The sequence below is a fragment of the Brassica napus genome, chromosome C7 (genome assembly GCF_020379485.1).
Source record: "Brassica napus cultivar Da-Ae chromosome C7, Da-Ae, whole genome shotgun sequence".
NCBI lineage: Eukaryota > Viridiplantae > Streptophyta > Magnoliopsida > Brassicales > Brassicaceae > Brassica > Brassica napus.
In genome coordinates, this window is record NC_063450.1 from 40,027,943 (window position 1) to 40,041,995 (window position 14,053).

A 14,053-nucleotide genomic window follows, 5' to 3' on the forward strand; every position below is an offset into this window, starting at 1 on the left:
ACTCTATTTTTAGAATTACATAAACAAACTATCTATTTTAAACTAATTCTCCTAAAATTGTAACGGTGTAATTTAAACGTTAACTTGGTTTATGACATGTGGAAAACCGGTTTAATTTGGGTTGATAAAAAAATACTATGAAATTTTTTACTCTTCATCATCAGTTGGGGGATACTGCGCCGATTTTATAGTTCTTTGTGGCAATACATGGAGATTGTTAGCTAGTAGTTGCTGTTTTTCTTTCTTTATGCATCATGTAAAACGTTTTATTCTTCTGCAGAATAATAAATTTTATCTCGAATTGATGACGAATAGTAAAACTATTTCCGAAAAAGAAGAACAGTTGACAAAAAAAAAAGAAGAAGGATAAAACTACATAGTATTTATCAATCCAAATTAAACCGCCTCTCCACCTGTCGCAAACCTAGTTAACATTTAAATAACACTATTTCCGGTTTTAGGGGAATTAGTTTAAAAATAGTTTATGTATGTTATTCAACAAATAGAGTTGTTCATATGTTTTTTGGCATGATTTAAAAGTTCGTGTGTGAAAAACCAGGAAAAAACTAATTCATATGGGAATAAACCACTTTTCCGTTGTTCATGTGGTTTTTTGCATGGTTTAAAAATTCGTGTGTGAATAAGCCGGGAACAATTAGTTTATAGAGGAATAGACCATTTTCCCTACTTTGATAAGTCTGAAAATCTTTGGGTTGTTTTAGTGACACTGCTTTTGATTTTAGAAGTTCTTCACTGCAACTACTTCGGTTTGCCCATAAACATCAGCTTTATTTCTCAAATTGTATACAAATATTCAAAAGCAACTTATAGTGAATTAGTTTATGTGAGATTTTTTCATGTTTTAAGAAGCCAACTAAATAAAAACGGACAATGCTATTTTGTTGAAATTTTCACAACAATTATATTTAAATTTAAAATGTACAATGCAATCTTGTAGGTTTGGGAGATGAGTTTTTCTTCAACTTACCTTGAATATGGAATAAATGTTTTAGACTCCCGTATTCGTTGTCCTTCCAAATACACACTTCAGGAAATAATATTTAATGTCAACAAACCGACGCCCTGGACCACCAAACTTTATTTCATTTTCTTATTCATGGCATATAAAGAAAAAAAACAACAAAGGGATAATAAATGACAGACTCCCATTCAACAAGACCAACATTTCCAACAATGGCGGGAGCCGTAAGTCTCTGGCGGAGAGAGGCAACGTTCTTGACGGCAATGCTTGCGTCCGAAACCGGTATTGTTGGACTGAATATACTGTTCAAAGCAGCGACTTCAAAGGGGCTCAACTCTTACTCTTTCCTCGGCTATTCTTATCTTCTTGCTTCTCTTCTCCTTTCTCCTTCTCATCTCTTCTCCAACAGGTTTCTAATCACTTTAAATCTTTTGACCATTGGTAACCATTTAATATTGAATGTTTTTTAAAACAGGTCAAGATCACTTCCTCCACTAAGTTTCTCAATACTCAGTAAGATAGGACTTCTTGGACTAGTAGGGTAAATCCAACTATACAATTATTCTTCTGATTTTGAATGTATAACTATCTTCCACTTCTAATATAAAGGTTTGTTTTGCTTATCTTGACTGTTTGTTAAAAGTAATAATACCCAAACAAAAAAAGAACAGATCAACGTATGTGATCACAAGCTACATAGGCGTTAAATACAGCAACCCAACCCTAGCTTCCGCTATTAGCAACATCACTCCTGCTGTTACCTTCATCCTCGCCGTTATCTTCAGGTTATTTTTTTCCACTAATCATTGAGTTTAGCAGTCGATTTCTGGTTATTTTTTATATAAAAAGTACACATCTTTCATCAGTCTTGTTAATGAGTCCAAGTTGGTTTAGGTTCTTAAAGTCAGATCGTGCTGGTTAGCTTACTTCAGTATTAATATACTTCCCTAACCAAGTTTTCCAAGTTAGTTAATTCCTTGTGCCAACTATCAAGCTAACCCCTACCACTATCTCAGCTACAAATGTAAAATCTATTTCTATTTCGTTACTATTGTATTATGCATTTTGTTTATTGATGATTAAATTATTTTTAGTCAGGCACTAGTTTTTGGTCAACGAACTTTTGTAAAATTTTAACAGAGAATGCGTATTATTTGGGTGTGTTAAAGGAATAATTAGTGTATAAGTATATTCTTTCGGTAAATGATAAGATAATTTTATATATCACTGTCTCACGCACAATTACAATCACAGTTTGTGAATAACACACTACTAAGGCTGGTACCTAATGAGACTGCTGTTTTTGCATTATTTGACAAGATGCATATTTATCAGTCTATTTGGCTGCCAGATTTTTCTTTTTGTCTTTTTTTTTTTGCATTTTGACAAAAAAATGCTATATGGTTTCAAATTTATTGGAATAAAACGTAACATAGTCATTTTTAATTTGTGAAAAAGAATGGAGAAAGTAAGACTCAAAGAAAGGAGCAGTGTAGCTAAAGTGATGGGGACAATATTATCATTAGTAGGCGCACTTGTGGTGGTTCTCTATCACGGCCCACGCCTCTTCATTGTATCATCAGCGCCTAATCTAAACTTCCACCAGCTTTCTCCATCACTATCATCTTCAAACTCTGATTGGATCATTGGTGGATGTCTTCTCACCATTAGAGACATCTTCGTTTCTGTTTCTTTCGTACTACAGGTAGGTATCATTTTCGATTCTCATACATAATAGTTTTTTTTTGGGTTTCTGGTCAATCATGACCGGTCCAATGGAAATAGTGGTCTGAATCAAGAAAACAATTTATGACACTTTTCATTGTTAGTTCTAAAAAATCTCTAAAATTTCTAAACAACCACTCAGTTTTGAAATACAAAAATTAGATAGTCATCAATTATATAACAACTAGTATAAAAATTGTGGCCTTCCAGGAAAAAACATGGTGGTCCTAATCTTTTGATTTGTCCGCTTGTGTTCTGGACCCGGCATGTGAGTAAATATTCGTCTAGATGGTTTTGGTGTAAAAATTTAATTATACTGATTTACAACTTTATGTGCAAATTATAAGAAAAAGAGGAAAATTTTGTATACTAGTCTTGATTACCGGTAACTCCTTAACAAGAAATGCATACTTAAACATATCTAGTCATTTGCCCAAAAAAAAACATATATAGTCAAGAGAACTATGAAACCTATATCAACTAATTAATGATCGGTTTCTCCTTTGAAAAATAAGTTGATATCTTATTTGTACACTGATTTTGGGCAGGCACATATAATGTCTGAATATCCAGCAGCATTTACAGTATCATTTTTCTATACTCTGTTCGTTTCAATCATCACCTCCTTGACTGGACTCGTAGTCGAGAGGAACAATCCAAGCGTTTGGATCATTCGATTTGATATTACTTTGATATGCATTCTAGCTATGGTACGTACGTTCTATATTGAGTTTTAAAAGTTAAAACCAAACTTCCTCCGTTTTGATCTTAAAATTGAGTTTGTAAAACATGTCAGGGAATATTCACTCCAGTATACTACGTGATTCGTTCATGGACAGTGCGTTACAAAGGACCTCTTTACTTGGCCATATTTAAGCCATTGTCGATTTTAATAGCGGTGATTATGAGCGCCACTTTTCTCGGAGATTCTCTATATCTCGGATGGTTTATGCACAAATAGTATCAATTCACTTATTTGTAATTTAAAAGTCTAATCGTTTCTATTTTTTCGCTTATGTGTGCAGTTTGATCGGAGGAGTTTTGATAACGATAGGGTTTTACGCTGTGATGTGGGGGAAAGCAAACGAAGAGAAGACTCGGTTATTGTTACTTGCAGAAAAAGAGAATAGCCATCTTCTGTTGAACCACAACGACGACCAAATTTAATTTAGAACCAAAGAGAAATAAACTACATACTTTTGAATGTGTTAATTCGTAGTATTATTTATTGCTTTATTGGATCTGGACATTATATTAGTATATTACTTGTATATACTAATATTGTTAAAATTAGTAAAAATATTGTTCTACAGCAAACTTCTTAAAATGTGGTGTTTAGCTGTTGTCGAGTAGTGGACGGTTTCACATAGATAGCTATTAAAATTAGTAGAAGTTACATACGCAATAACTGATGGTCGAATAACAAAAAGTGAAAAGACATTTCACAGTGCAAATAACTATTTGTAAAGAAGAGCCTAGCCAAAGCTCAGTTCTAACAAGATGAAGTCAACGCAAGGTCATGTGTTTAGGGCTGATATCGTCTCATATGTTTTTTTTAATATAGATAGAGTTTTATTTTGTGAGAATGTAATTTTTGGCTGCTTCTTTGAGCAGCAAAAGAAGAGAAGACTCAACTAATGTTGTCTCTTTCAGAGGAAGCTCATTTTCTAATAAAAACAAAGACGACGACCAAATTTAAGTTTCAAAGAAATTTGGCTGCAAGTAGGAGAATTTAATTATTTATATTATTCTAAAGTTATGTGTTTGTTGATTGTGTATATATTGATCTAAACTATAAAGAGATCTACATCGAATACACTAATTTGGTAACAACATAATTTACAAGTAACTTGTATATGAATGTGTATTTGTAATGTCTTGGCCGCAACTATCCGTGAGCATCCACGTTTTCTTTCGGCATGTGGATTCCATTCTCGTCCCACACGTATTCTGGAAGGCTCCGAATATGTTTTTTTTCTTCTGAAAAAAGGTTTTCTATTAAAATGCAAGTAACCATTACAACCATGACAAAATGGCTCCAAATATGTTACGAACACAGATCTTAACATTAAGATGAAGATGAATATGAGAACATGACTTTTCAATGCCATTAGCAAACAATCTTGCAACTCCACCAACAAAAAATAAAGGAACTAATGTTTCACACGCGCACATAAAACGGACATGAGCCATTTTAGTTATTAATTAAATAAACTTATAGTGACAATGCATGAAAGTGTGTTTTAGTTTTGTATCGTGTCTTGAAATGTTTATGATGTTATGTTGGAGTTGTATTGTGTGATGTGGCTGTTTCTAAGCGTGCTTTGATATTATTATTTTTTTTTTTGAATAAATATTAAATTTTATTTATCCAAAACTTTTGTACATCAGATGTCTAAACACTGTGATTGAAATAAAAACAAAGGCATTATTCTACTATTTAATACTCAAACTCTCGATCCAAACCATATACTCATCCCTTTATCCATCTTCTGATCTCCTTGCCTCCTAATAGTAGAAAACCTATTTCTCACAATTTTGTCAATATTCTTCAAAACCAGCATGTATGGGAGCTCCTTGTCACCATGTTTCCTGCGATTTCTTTCTCTCCATATCGCATGACCAGCTGCTTGAAAAATGTACCTTAACAAAAACCTCTTGTTTCTGTCCAATCTATGATCCAACATAAGCACATTTATCTCCTCCCAATCTTCTGTGTATTTAGACTGAAGCAAACCTCTTGTCAAACTTTGCCAAATCCTACTCGAGTAAGAGCATAGATAAAACAAATGATTCCTCGACTCCATTTGTTGCTTGCAAAGAACACACAGAGGATCAATATTTGGGTTCCATTTCAAAATTCGATCACATGTGGACAACCTATCTCTCATTGCTGTCCATGTGTGAAATGAATATTTAGGTGTGGCATGCTTAAACCATACCCCTTTGCTCCAAACTTGATCCGCATACACTTTCCTTATCTCCAGCCAAGTATTTTTTGATGAAAAGGTTGGTTTGTATTTCCCATTCTTACTCCTCCAAAGGCCAATATCTTCTATTTGATGGTTCTCATGCTTCAACTTCTCTATCTCATCCTCCACTTTATTAAATATCTCAATGCGGTGTTGTCTTCTTCTATGCCTATGCATAGCTTCTGTAACTGTTGAATTCGCTGGAACTCCCATCTCTATGAATCCCCTTGTGCCTAGCAGATCCAATAATCGCCCCTTTGAACACCACAAATCATACCAAAAGGAAGTAAACTCTCCATTCTTAACCTCAACACAATGAAACCTTTTTTGCAACCTCTCTCATTTTGAGGATTTTCTTCCACATCCAAGATTCCATTATTGTGTTATCCCTTAAAGCCCAAAGAGACCCTTTGCGCATCAGATAGCTTTGAATCCATTGCACCCAAAGCGTGGTCTGCCCTGATAGAATTCTCCAGACTAACTTGAGACAGGATACATCATTCACTTCAGTTAACGGTCTTAATCCCAATCCTCCTTCTGACTTCATCTTACAAACCTCAGACCACCCCACTTTAGACTTGTTTGTTTTCATTTCAGGACCAGACCAAAGGAAGGCTGCACACATTTTTTCTACCTCACGAAGGCATTTCTTTGGCATTCTAAACGCTGCTAGCCAGAAGTTTGTCAAACTCATAATCACCGAGTTGATTAGTTGCAAACGGCCTGCAAACGATAAAAATCGCCCATTCCAGTTACACATCTTTATCCTGACACTCTCCAACAAAGGCATGTAATCTGAAACCATCATTTTCCTGGTAAGAAGAGGCAAGCCTAGGTATCTTACTGGGAGCTGTCCAACTGCAAAAGGAAAATTCGCAAGAATGGCTTGTTGAGTCTCCTGTGAGATGCCAGCCATGTATAGTGTTGATTTCTCTAGGCTGATTTTTAAACCCGAAAGTCTGGCAAATTCCTCAAACACCAGAAGTGTACTTTCCACCGACCTCTTCTGCCCATCTGAGAATACCATTATATCATCTGCAAAGCAGAGATGCGTCAAGGACACATTCTTACATCTTGGATGATAACCGATCCTTCTTTCGGAAGATGATTTGTCCAACAACTTGGATAGTACATTCATACATATCACGAATAGAGAAGGCGACAGAGCACAACCCTGCCTCAAACCTCGAGTACTGTTGAAGTAACCAGCCAGTTCCCCATTCACCTGTATAGAGAAAGAAGCTGTCGACACACAGAGTCTGATCCAATGTATATATTTTGCAGGGAAACCAAAAGCTTCCAGGGTTGTTAGGAGAAAAGGCCACTGCACAGAATCGAAGGCCTTGGAGATATCAATCTTCATTGCACTTCTGGATGATATCTCAGATTTGTGATAATCTTTGACTAACTCAGTAGCTAACAGAAGGTTTTCCATCAGCAACCTATCTTTAACAAATGCAGACTGGTTATTTGATATAAACTGTGGCAGAATTCCCTTGAGGCGATTTGCAAGCAGTTTAGATATCACTTTGTAAAGTACAATACAGCATGAGATTGGCCTATAATCTTTCATCTCCTTAGCATTCTCCTTCTTAGGTATAAGTGTTAGGATAGTGGAGTTGATACCTTTCGGGAGAAAACTTTTAAGAAAGAATGATTGCACAGCAACGACTACATCTTCTCCAATGATAGGCCAAGCCGCTTTAAAAAACTCTGGTGTGTAGCCATCTGGTCCAGGCGATTTGTTCGATGGCATTTTAAACACCACTGCTTTAATCTCTTCTGCTGTGACCTCACTGATCAGTCACTCTTGGTCTCCTTCAGTACAACGAAACTGTAGCAAACTCTGTAGGTATTCAACTGAAAGAGCCTCATAATCCACAGGTTTATGGGTTAAGAAATCAGTAAAAAACCTCTCTGCTTCTTTCTTTATATCATCTTCAGTCGTGGCTATACTTCCATTCGGACATATCACCTCTCTGATTGCATTTCTTACTTCTCTTATCTTAGCCGCATTGTGGAAATGTCTATTATTTCCATCCCCCACTTCCAACCAATGTAGCTTAGATGTTTGTTTATAGAACTCTTCTTCTAAGTCAGCAAGCTTTTGCCATCTCTCCAACACTTCACTCTCCTCTTTGATAGCCTCAGAAGATGGACACATTAAGGTTTCTGTATGCTTCTCACACAAATGCTTATATGCCTCCTTTGTTTTTTTTGGTAACTGCCTCAGCTTCTCTTTACTTAGAATTCTCAAAGTCGGCTTAAGACCCTTTAATTTTTTTCCCAACCGATACATAGCCGAAGTTGAATGGAATAATTTCTCTGTTTCCCTCCAATACCTCTCCACTGTTGGTTGGAAATCTTCCATTGTTGCTATGGCATTCGTGAACTTAAAAGGTTTTCGCTTCTTCTGTACTTCCATTTCTAGATGAAACCTACATCTGAGATGATCAGAACACCCTTCTGATTCAAATACACTATAGGCATTTCGCAGCCCATGCAGAGCAGCATCATTCATCAACATTCTGTCTAACTTTTTGCATATTAGCCCCTCATCCCTTTTATTGCACCAAGTATAAGTAGGACCATGAAAACTCATATCGGTGAGAGTGCAATAACTTACGGTGTCCTGAAATTCTCTCATTCCTGCGGTGATGATTGGATTATTATCATACCCTGAATGCTCATTTCCTTGTAAAATCTCATTAAAATCACCAAAAATTAGCCATTGTTTACCTCTAAACATTGCTGAGTCTTTGTGATTCCTCAAATCTTCCCATAACGTTCTTCTCTCCTCCTTAGTGTTCAGTGCATATATAAAAGAACACAGTACTTCCTCTACTCTCCCCTCCAACTTAACTGAACATGTAATCATTTGGCTACTTTTAAAGACTGGAGTCATCCTCACTGACGGCCCCCAAAGCACCCATATTCTTCCAAGATGATTGTACTCGTAATTAGCCATAAATGACCAGTTTTGAAACGCTGAATTTAAAATCTTTCCTGCTTTACCTTTTTTTACTCTTGTTTCTATAAGACTTCCAAACTGCAATGACTGACTTCTCAACCACTCACGGACTACTGAATGTTTAGTTGGTTTATTAAAGCCGCGGGTGTTCCAGAAGAACCCTGTCATTGTGCTTTGCGATATTTCTTCTTTTTATTCTGATCACCAGGGCCATCACCCCTAGCTCTCTGAACAGTCACACTTGAAGAACCCTAAGGAACGAACACTCAACCGTATCTGATGATATGAACTCGATCTGAAGAGATAGAGAACTGATGGATTGTTTAGTGACACAAAGGGATGCGGAAGTCCCAATGATACTACTAGAACTCTCAATGGCCGCTTGATTTGACACACAAGTCCGGCTCAAAGAAAGGGGATTCACTTGGAGATAGCCTCACCAAGAGAACAAGAATGTTCTAATCAAAGAACAAAGAAAGAACACTCAAAAATGAATAATGAAAATCGATTATTTCATCTCAAAGATGTGTTCTCGTACTTATACAACTTGTAGTCAAAGATAATAAGTAGAATGTATGAAAAAGAGACATAGAAAATAGATAGAAGACCAGATCTAGTCAAAGCACAGAAAATAATGTTGACTGGTCGATTTGAACTCTTCGGCTACTCTTGTCCAGGTTCGGTGTAACTGATAGCACGTCCCGCGGTGAGAAGAAGTACACGGCCGGTTCGTTCTTCATGTACGGACGGGTGACTTTCATGGACTGTTCCGGGCCAAAAGGTGGCTAAGTCTTCGGACAACCTCAAGAGTCTTGCCTTAGAGAGATTTGGCTGATCAAAGTTCATGAACTGATCGAAGTGTCGGATCAGTTCATCAGAACGATCGCCAGTTCGGCCAAGACGGCTTAAGAGAGAGAGACCATGGTCGGATTTGGATTCCACTCGAACAACTTCACTTCTGGCTTGACCAATGGACTTAGCATGACGAACAGGACAAGAAAGGCGAACTTCAGTGCGGTTGATTTGACCATCTGGTTGTGGGTTATGCTGAAGCTCCAATCCGGACGAGTGCGGGTCAAGACGATACACGGCCCGAGCGGTATGTTCGGCCCGATCGATGGATTGAACCTCAGTTGCATTGTTCCGGACGTTCTGATCCTCGTTCTGATTTGATTCCGTGGACTGATCCTCGGACTGGGGCACATCAACACTCAAGAATTTGTGCTTACTTTTCGAACCCCTCGGCAAATATTGTCTTGTGTTTATTATATCTTCTTCATTCTTATACATTGATTCCTTCATTTCCAAATCCTTGTCATCTTTCATATCTTCATCTTCTACTTTATTTTCTTCCTCCGTATCATCTTTAGTCTCAGGTATTTCACCTTCTTCCTCGTCCGTACTTAGAACCGAGAACCTCGATTTAGATAGTATAGATACTTGTTCAAATTCTAGTTGTTTGCTCTTTATTGGTGTGCGACTCACTTTCCCTGGAGAGATTTCCATCCAAACTTTTTCCTTATCAATCCCTGCTGTCTTTGTATTATCTTTCCCACAACTTCCTTTCTCCCTTTCAACTGAGCCAGCCAACTTGTCAACCTGCTTTCCTGCAACTCCAATAACCTTTTCTTTTTCTGATCCCATGACTGAATCCACAGCACCAGCCACTAGACCAACTTCAGAACCAGATACCGAACCCACAACTGAGTCTGCCACTAAACCATCCACCTCACCATTAACTAGACCAACCACTGACCCAAATACTGAACCAGCCACTGAATCTGCCACATAACCATCCACTGAGCTTACCACTGAACCCACTACCAAACCATCCACTGGAACATCTCTTCCCTCTGAACTGACCGTTTTGACAACTTCCACTGAGCCTTTAACTGAATCAATACCTCTGCTAGTTTTCACCAACTCTTCTTCTTCCATAGTCTCATCAGCTATCTTCTTTCCTCTACACACTCTTGCTAAATGACCCCATTTCCCACAATATGTGCATTTATTTGGGAGCCACGGGTATGAATACTCCACCAGAGTGTCCTTCCCTTGAAAATTGAAGTTCATCGATTTAGGCACCTCCTTGGATAAATCCACCTTCACAAATATTTTTGCCACTTTCAGATTCTCGCACTGCTCTGTCTCTGGATGTAGCCGAACTGGTATTCCCACTGGACTTGATACAAAACTGAGACCCTTCCACGAATACATCTCCATTGGCACATTCTTCAGATGGACCCATAGCGGAATAGAGTGTGTTTCTTGTTTGATATCCTCTGTCAACGGTGACCACTTCGCCATGACTACCGGTATCTCTACAATATTCCACATCGCCCTTCTCAAGATTCTGTTTCGAATAATAGGATTGCTCACCTTGAACTTCATAGTTGTTGAATTAATAACATGAACATCAATCATCTGCGACTTGTCGCTCAATGCCCATATTTTGTTGACTATCGCGTGAACTTTCGCGATGTGTGAAGCCTTATCTAGAAATCTCCCAATGATAAAATCTTCCCATAGAGGAGAGGCATCCGTGAATACTTCCTCCGGTACAATCACAGATCCGATCCCATCCATCATCTGAATCTCTATATCGTACTTCTTTAAGACCTTCTTCCCTTGAACATTAACCCACGATCGCGGTTTCAATCGTTCCAAACCTCCTTGATCCCTCTCTTCGCGATCCTCCATGTTTGACCCCTTGTTACCTCGATCATCCTCCGGAAGATCTCGATCCCCCATCGGAGACCTTGATCTAGAACCAGCAGAGATCTCCGTGAAGTTACCCTCGAAACCTAAGTCGCCTTCAAAATCGCCCAAATAGTGTCACTTCGAAATGGTGCGTTTCAACTAAAAGTTACTTGTATTGTGTGGAAGTTACTATTTTGCTGGTTTCGTTTGTTGTGTTTTGTTCAAGTAAGTTATTGAGTTTTGCGTACTACTGGAGAGCTTTTACATATAGGGATTGGGAGCTTACCTGATCTGGCTATATGTGTCAGGCAATAAACAAAAGACCCTTTATTGGTTAATATAATTGCTTCCGAAACTTTTGTTGTTTGCAGGTCAAAGACCTATAAATAAGGCATCAAACACAGGGAACAAGAACAAAGAGAGATTGCTTAGTTACATAACCCATCATTTGTTCTTGGTTACTATCACAAGAACAAATATGATCAGAATCAACATGATAGTCTCATCACTACAAGAAAACATATAATTAACTCATCATTACTACATGTTCCGGTCAACAATTGGAAAGATCATAGATTATTGCTAGTTGAATTTCCTTTCATTTCTTGATTAAATTATTATTTTTGTTTGCTAAACAATATATGTTAAAAACATGTAACTATAAGAAAATATATATGTAAAAACATGTAATTGTAAGAGCATCATTAACCCAAAAACTCAATTTGAATTTCTTAATGATTTTTAAGTATTAAATATTACTTAAGAGACCTAGTCAAGAGACACCAACATTTTTTTGCTTCAATAAGAGTCTCTTATTTAGGAATTCTTAAAAAAAATGTTTTATGTAACAAAAGAACAAAAAAATGTTTGGTGTAAGAGATCAAACCATTGGCTAGATCGATAGACTCGACATGTTCCTGCAACTCATCCAACATTCCTGTCCAAATAAATTATTCAAAAATGGATCAGACCACTGCTTTTGGATAATGGAATAATCAGACGTTGGAACAGACTAAAAGAACCTTCAAGATCGCTTGTTGTGACTCCTTGAGAATCCAAGAGGTGTTCAGGCATTTTCATGATTTGAGATATTTGTTTCATACGAGAAATTGAATCGATCGTATGTCCTTGCATTGCTTCCATGAACCATTGTCGATCTTCCTCACTAACAATAACAAATAATCATAGCAAACAAGTACACATCTGATTCAAAGATTAAGCATCTAAATGCTATTCATTAACAGAAAACAGAGCATTTCAATCATATAATTACCCATAGTAAGAAGCTTTGATCAGAGATAACAAGCTTTGATCTTAATTACAGTGAAAACAGAGCTCACGGACCTAAAAGGGCGGGAAGGGGAAGCACCATCGGAATGAGGCATCCTTTTCAGGCACCTTCTCGGCTTCTCTCTCTCTCTCTCTGGAATTTTGTTTTGCAAAACAAAGCTTGTTCCTGTTGGATAGAAGCAGTATTAGACATTATACTTAGAGATTGTACATAGGAAAAGAAGTTAAAACGGTAGAAATCCAAAACTATAACAATTAGTAGAGAATATATATCTTGAACTAATCTCAATGATTAGAGAGAAGGTTCTTTCTCACATCTCAACTCCGGTTCAAAGCAAGACCCCTGAGAAACTAATAACATCAATGGAGGCATTTCTGGAGAATAATATTATCTATTTACACATGGCCAAAGGCAGCTTTTCTATTCAATCTAACTTAGACAAAACCTTCTTAAACCCAGAAAAAACATCTAACAGTTCTATTGCCAAACAGACAGAGTCTATGTAAGAGGTAGGCCATTACAAAGACATAAACTGCAACCACTCAAAGCTGATTTCCCCAAGAAATAATATGAAAAATCAAAACTTTATCGATCAAAAAGAAAACTAAAAGAAAACTCAAATTCTTTGTTTTTCCCCAACCAATCCCAATACTTTCAATCTATTCCGTCTTCAAATACAACTGGATCAAATCAAATTATATGAACCAATAATAATAATAATAAAAACATGTGAGACACAAGCATATCATAGAACAAATGCAACTTTGGAAAAAAGTCACAAGCTTTATAACAATATCAATACCTCAAATCCGAGATCAATTGTTGAGGGAGAGAGAGCAGAACGAAGAGAGAGAAAGTAAAACAGAGCTCACGGACCTCAAAGGGCGGGAAGGGGGAAGCACCATCGGAAGAGCCCGACCGGAGCCACCAAGGGAGACAGACTTTGTCATCGTCGTTGCACGTCGAGGAGAGGATTCGAGAGAGAAGCCGAGAAGGTCGAAACACCAAACCTCTCCTCCACCCACTCATGTTTCGACAGCTGTCCCATAAGAGATGTCCCTTGCGGAGCCTGATTAAGATACGTGTCTTCCATGTTTTCTATTTTTCATTTTCCTTTTAATCAGAATTAGCCTAAGAGACATGCATAAGATACTGCGTTAACGTGCTCTAAAAAAATACATGAGCATGTATTTGAGTACTGTTGGTAGAAGTAACATGGTCCACTAGTCAAAGTTTAAAGAAATTTTTACAATATAGAGACATTTTCTCACATTCAAATTAACCTACAAGACATTTATCACTTGAGACACACTTTCTTTTGTCAAAAAGAATCTTATGACCCTAAAATAAAGAGAATCTCTCTCCTCTTCTTATTTCATTTTATTATTTTTCTTATTCTACTTAATGTTTTT

At 37.2% G+C, this 14,053-nt stretch overlaps 2 protein-coding genes across 16 annotated transcripts; one reads left to right on the forward strand and one right to left on the reverse strand.

Annotated features, from left to right (window-relative positions):
• The first annotated feature begins 1,139 nt into the window (after positions 1–1,139).
• Positions 1,140–4,034, forward strand: LOC106415515 (WAT1-related protein At3g28100-like). Of its 6 annotated transcripts, none has more exons than XM_048762141.1 (7): positions 1,146–1,391; positions 1,458–1,495; positions 1,626–1,767; positions 2,441–2,687; positions 3,256–3,417; positions 3,504–3,605; positions 3,733–4,034. In XM_048762141.1, the coding sequence occupies exons 1-7, from the start codon at positions 1,156–1,158 to the stop codon at positions 3,835–3,837; spliced, it is 1,032 nt and encodes a 343-aa protein (XP_048618098.1). In that variant the 5' UTR covers positions 1,146–1,155; the 3' UTR covers positions 3,838–4,034. The 6 variants fall into 6 exon arrangements, with proteins under 6 accessions (XP_022561939.2, XP_048618098.1, XP_013711708.3 ...); XM_013856254.3 differs by having other exon boundaries at positions 1,147–1,391; positions 1,458–1,523; positions 1,654–1,767; positions 3,504–3,652; XM_048762140.1 differs by having other exon boundaries at positions 1,147–1,391; positions 3,504–3,652.
• Positions 4,035–4,436: 402 nt separating this feature from the next.
• Positions 4,437–14,000, reverse strand: LOC125575159. 10 transcript variants are annotated; one of them, XR_007325918.1, is made up of 6 exons: positions 13,518–13,979; positions 12,624–12,806; positions 12,373–12,515; positions 12,237–12,287; positions 11,637–11,730; positions 4,437–4,687 (listed from the first exon to the last, which is right to left on the reverse strand). XR_007325918.1 is itself a non-coding variant. In XM_048762147.1 (5 exons), exon 5 carries the CDS (start codon positions 11,399–11,401, stop codon positions 9,314–9,316), a length of 2,088 nt encoding a protein of 695 aa, XP_048618104.1. In that variant the 5' UTR covers positions 11,402–11,730; positions 12,237–12,287; positions 12,373–12,515; positions 12,624–12,806; positions 13,444–13,997; the 3' UTR covers positions 5,044–9,313. The 10 variants fall into 10 exon arrangements, 5 of the variants coding, with proteins under 5 accessions (XP_048618104.1, XP_048618101.1, XP_048618103.1 ...); XR_007325916.1 differs by having other exon boundaries at positions 13,444–13,976; XR_007325919.1 differs by having other exon boundaries at positions 12,695–12,806; positions 13,518–13,971.
• Positions 14,001–14,053: the final 53 nt, after the last annotated feature.

Excerpts from the sequence above, each read along its gene's own strand:
- LOC125575159 (XM_048762146.1), bottom strand. The coding sequence starts at position 11,401 with ATGGGGGATCGAGATCTTCCGGAGGATGATCGAGGTAACAAGGGGTCA.
- LOC106415515 (XM_013856254.3), top strand. The coding sequence starts at position 1,156 with ATGACAGACTCCCATTCAACAAGACCAACATTTCCAACAATGGCGGGA. Across the intron at positions 1,392-1,457 it reads TCTCATCTCTTCTCCAACAG|GTCAAGATCACTTCCTCCAC; the intron begins GTTTCTAATCAC and ends TTTTTAAAACAG. Across the intron at positions 1,768-2,440 it reads ATCCTCGCCGTTATCTTCAG|AATGGAGAAAGTAAGACTCA; the intron begins GTTATTTTTTTC and ends TTTGTGAAAAAG.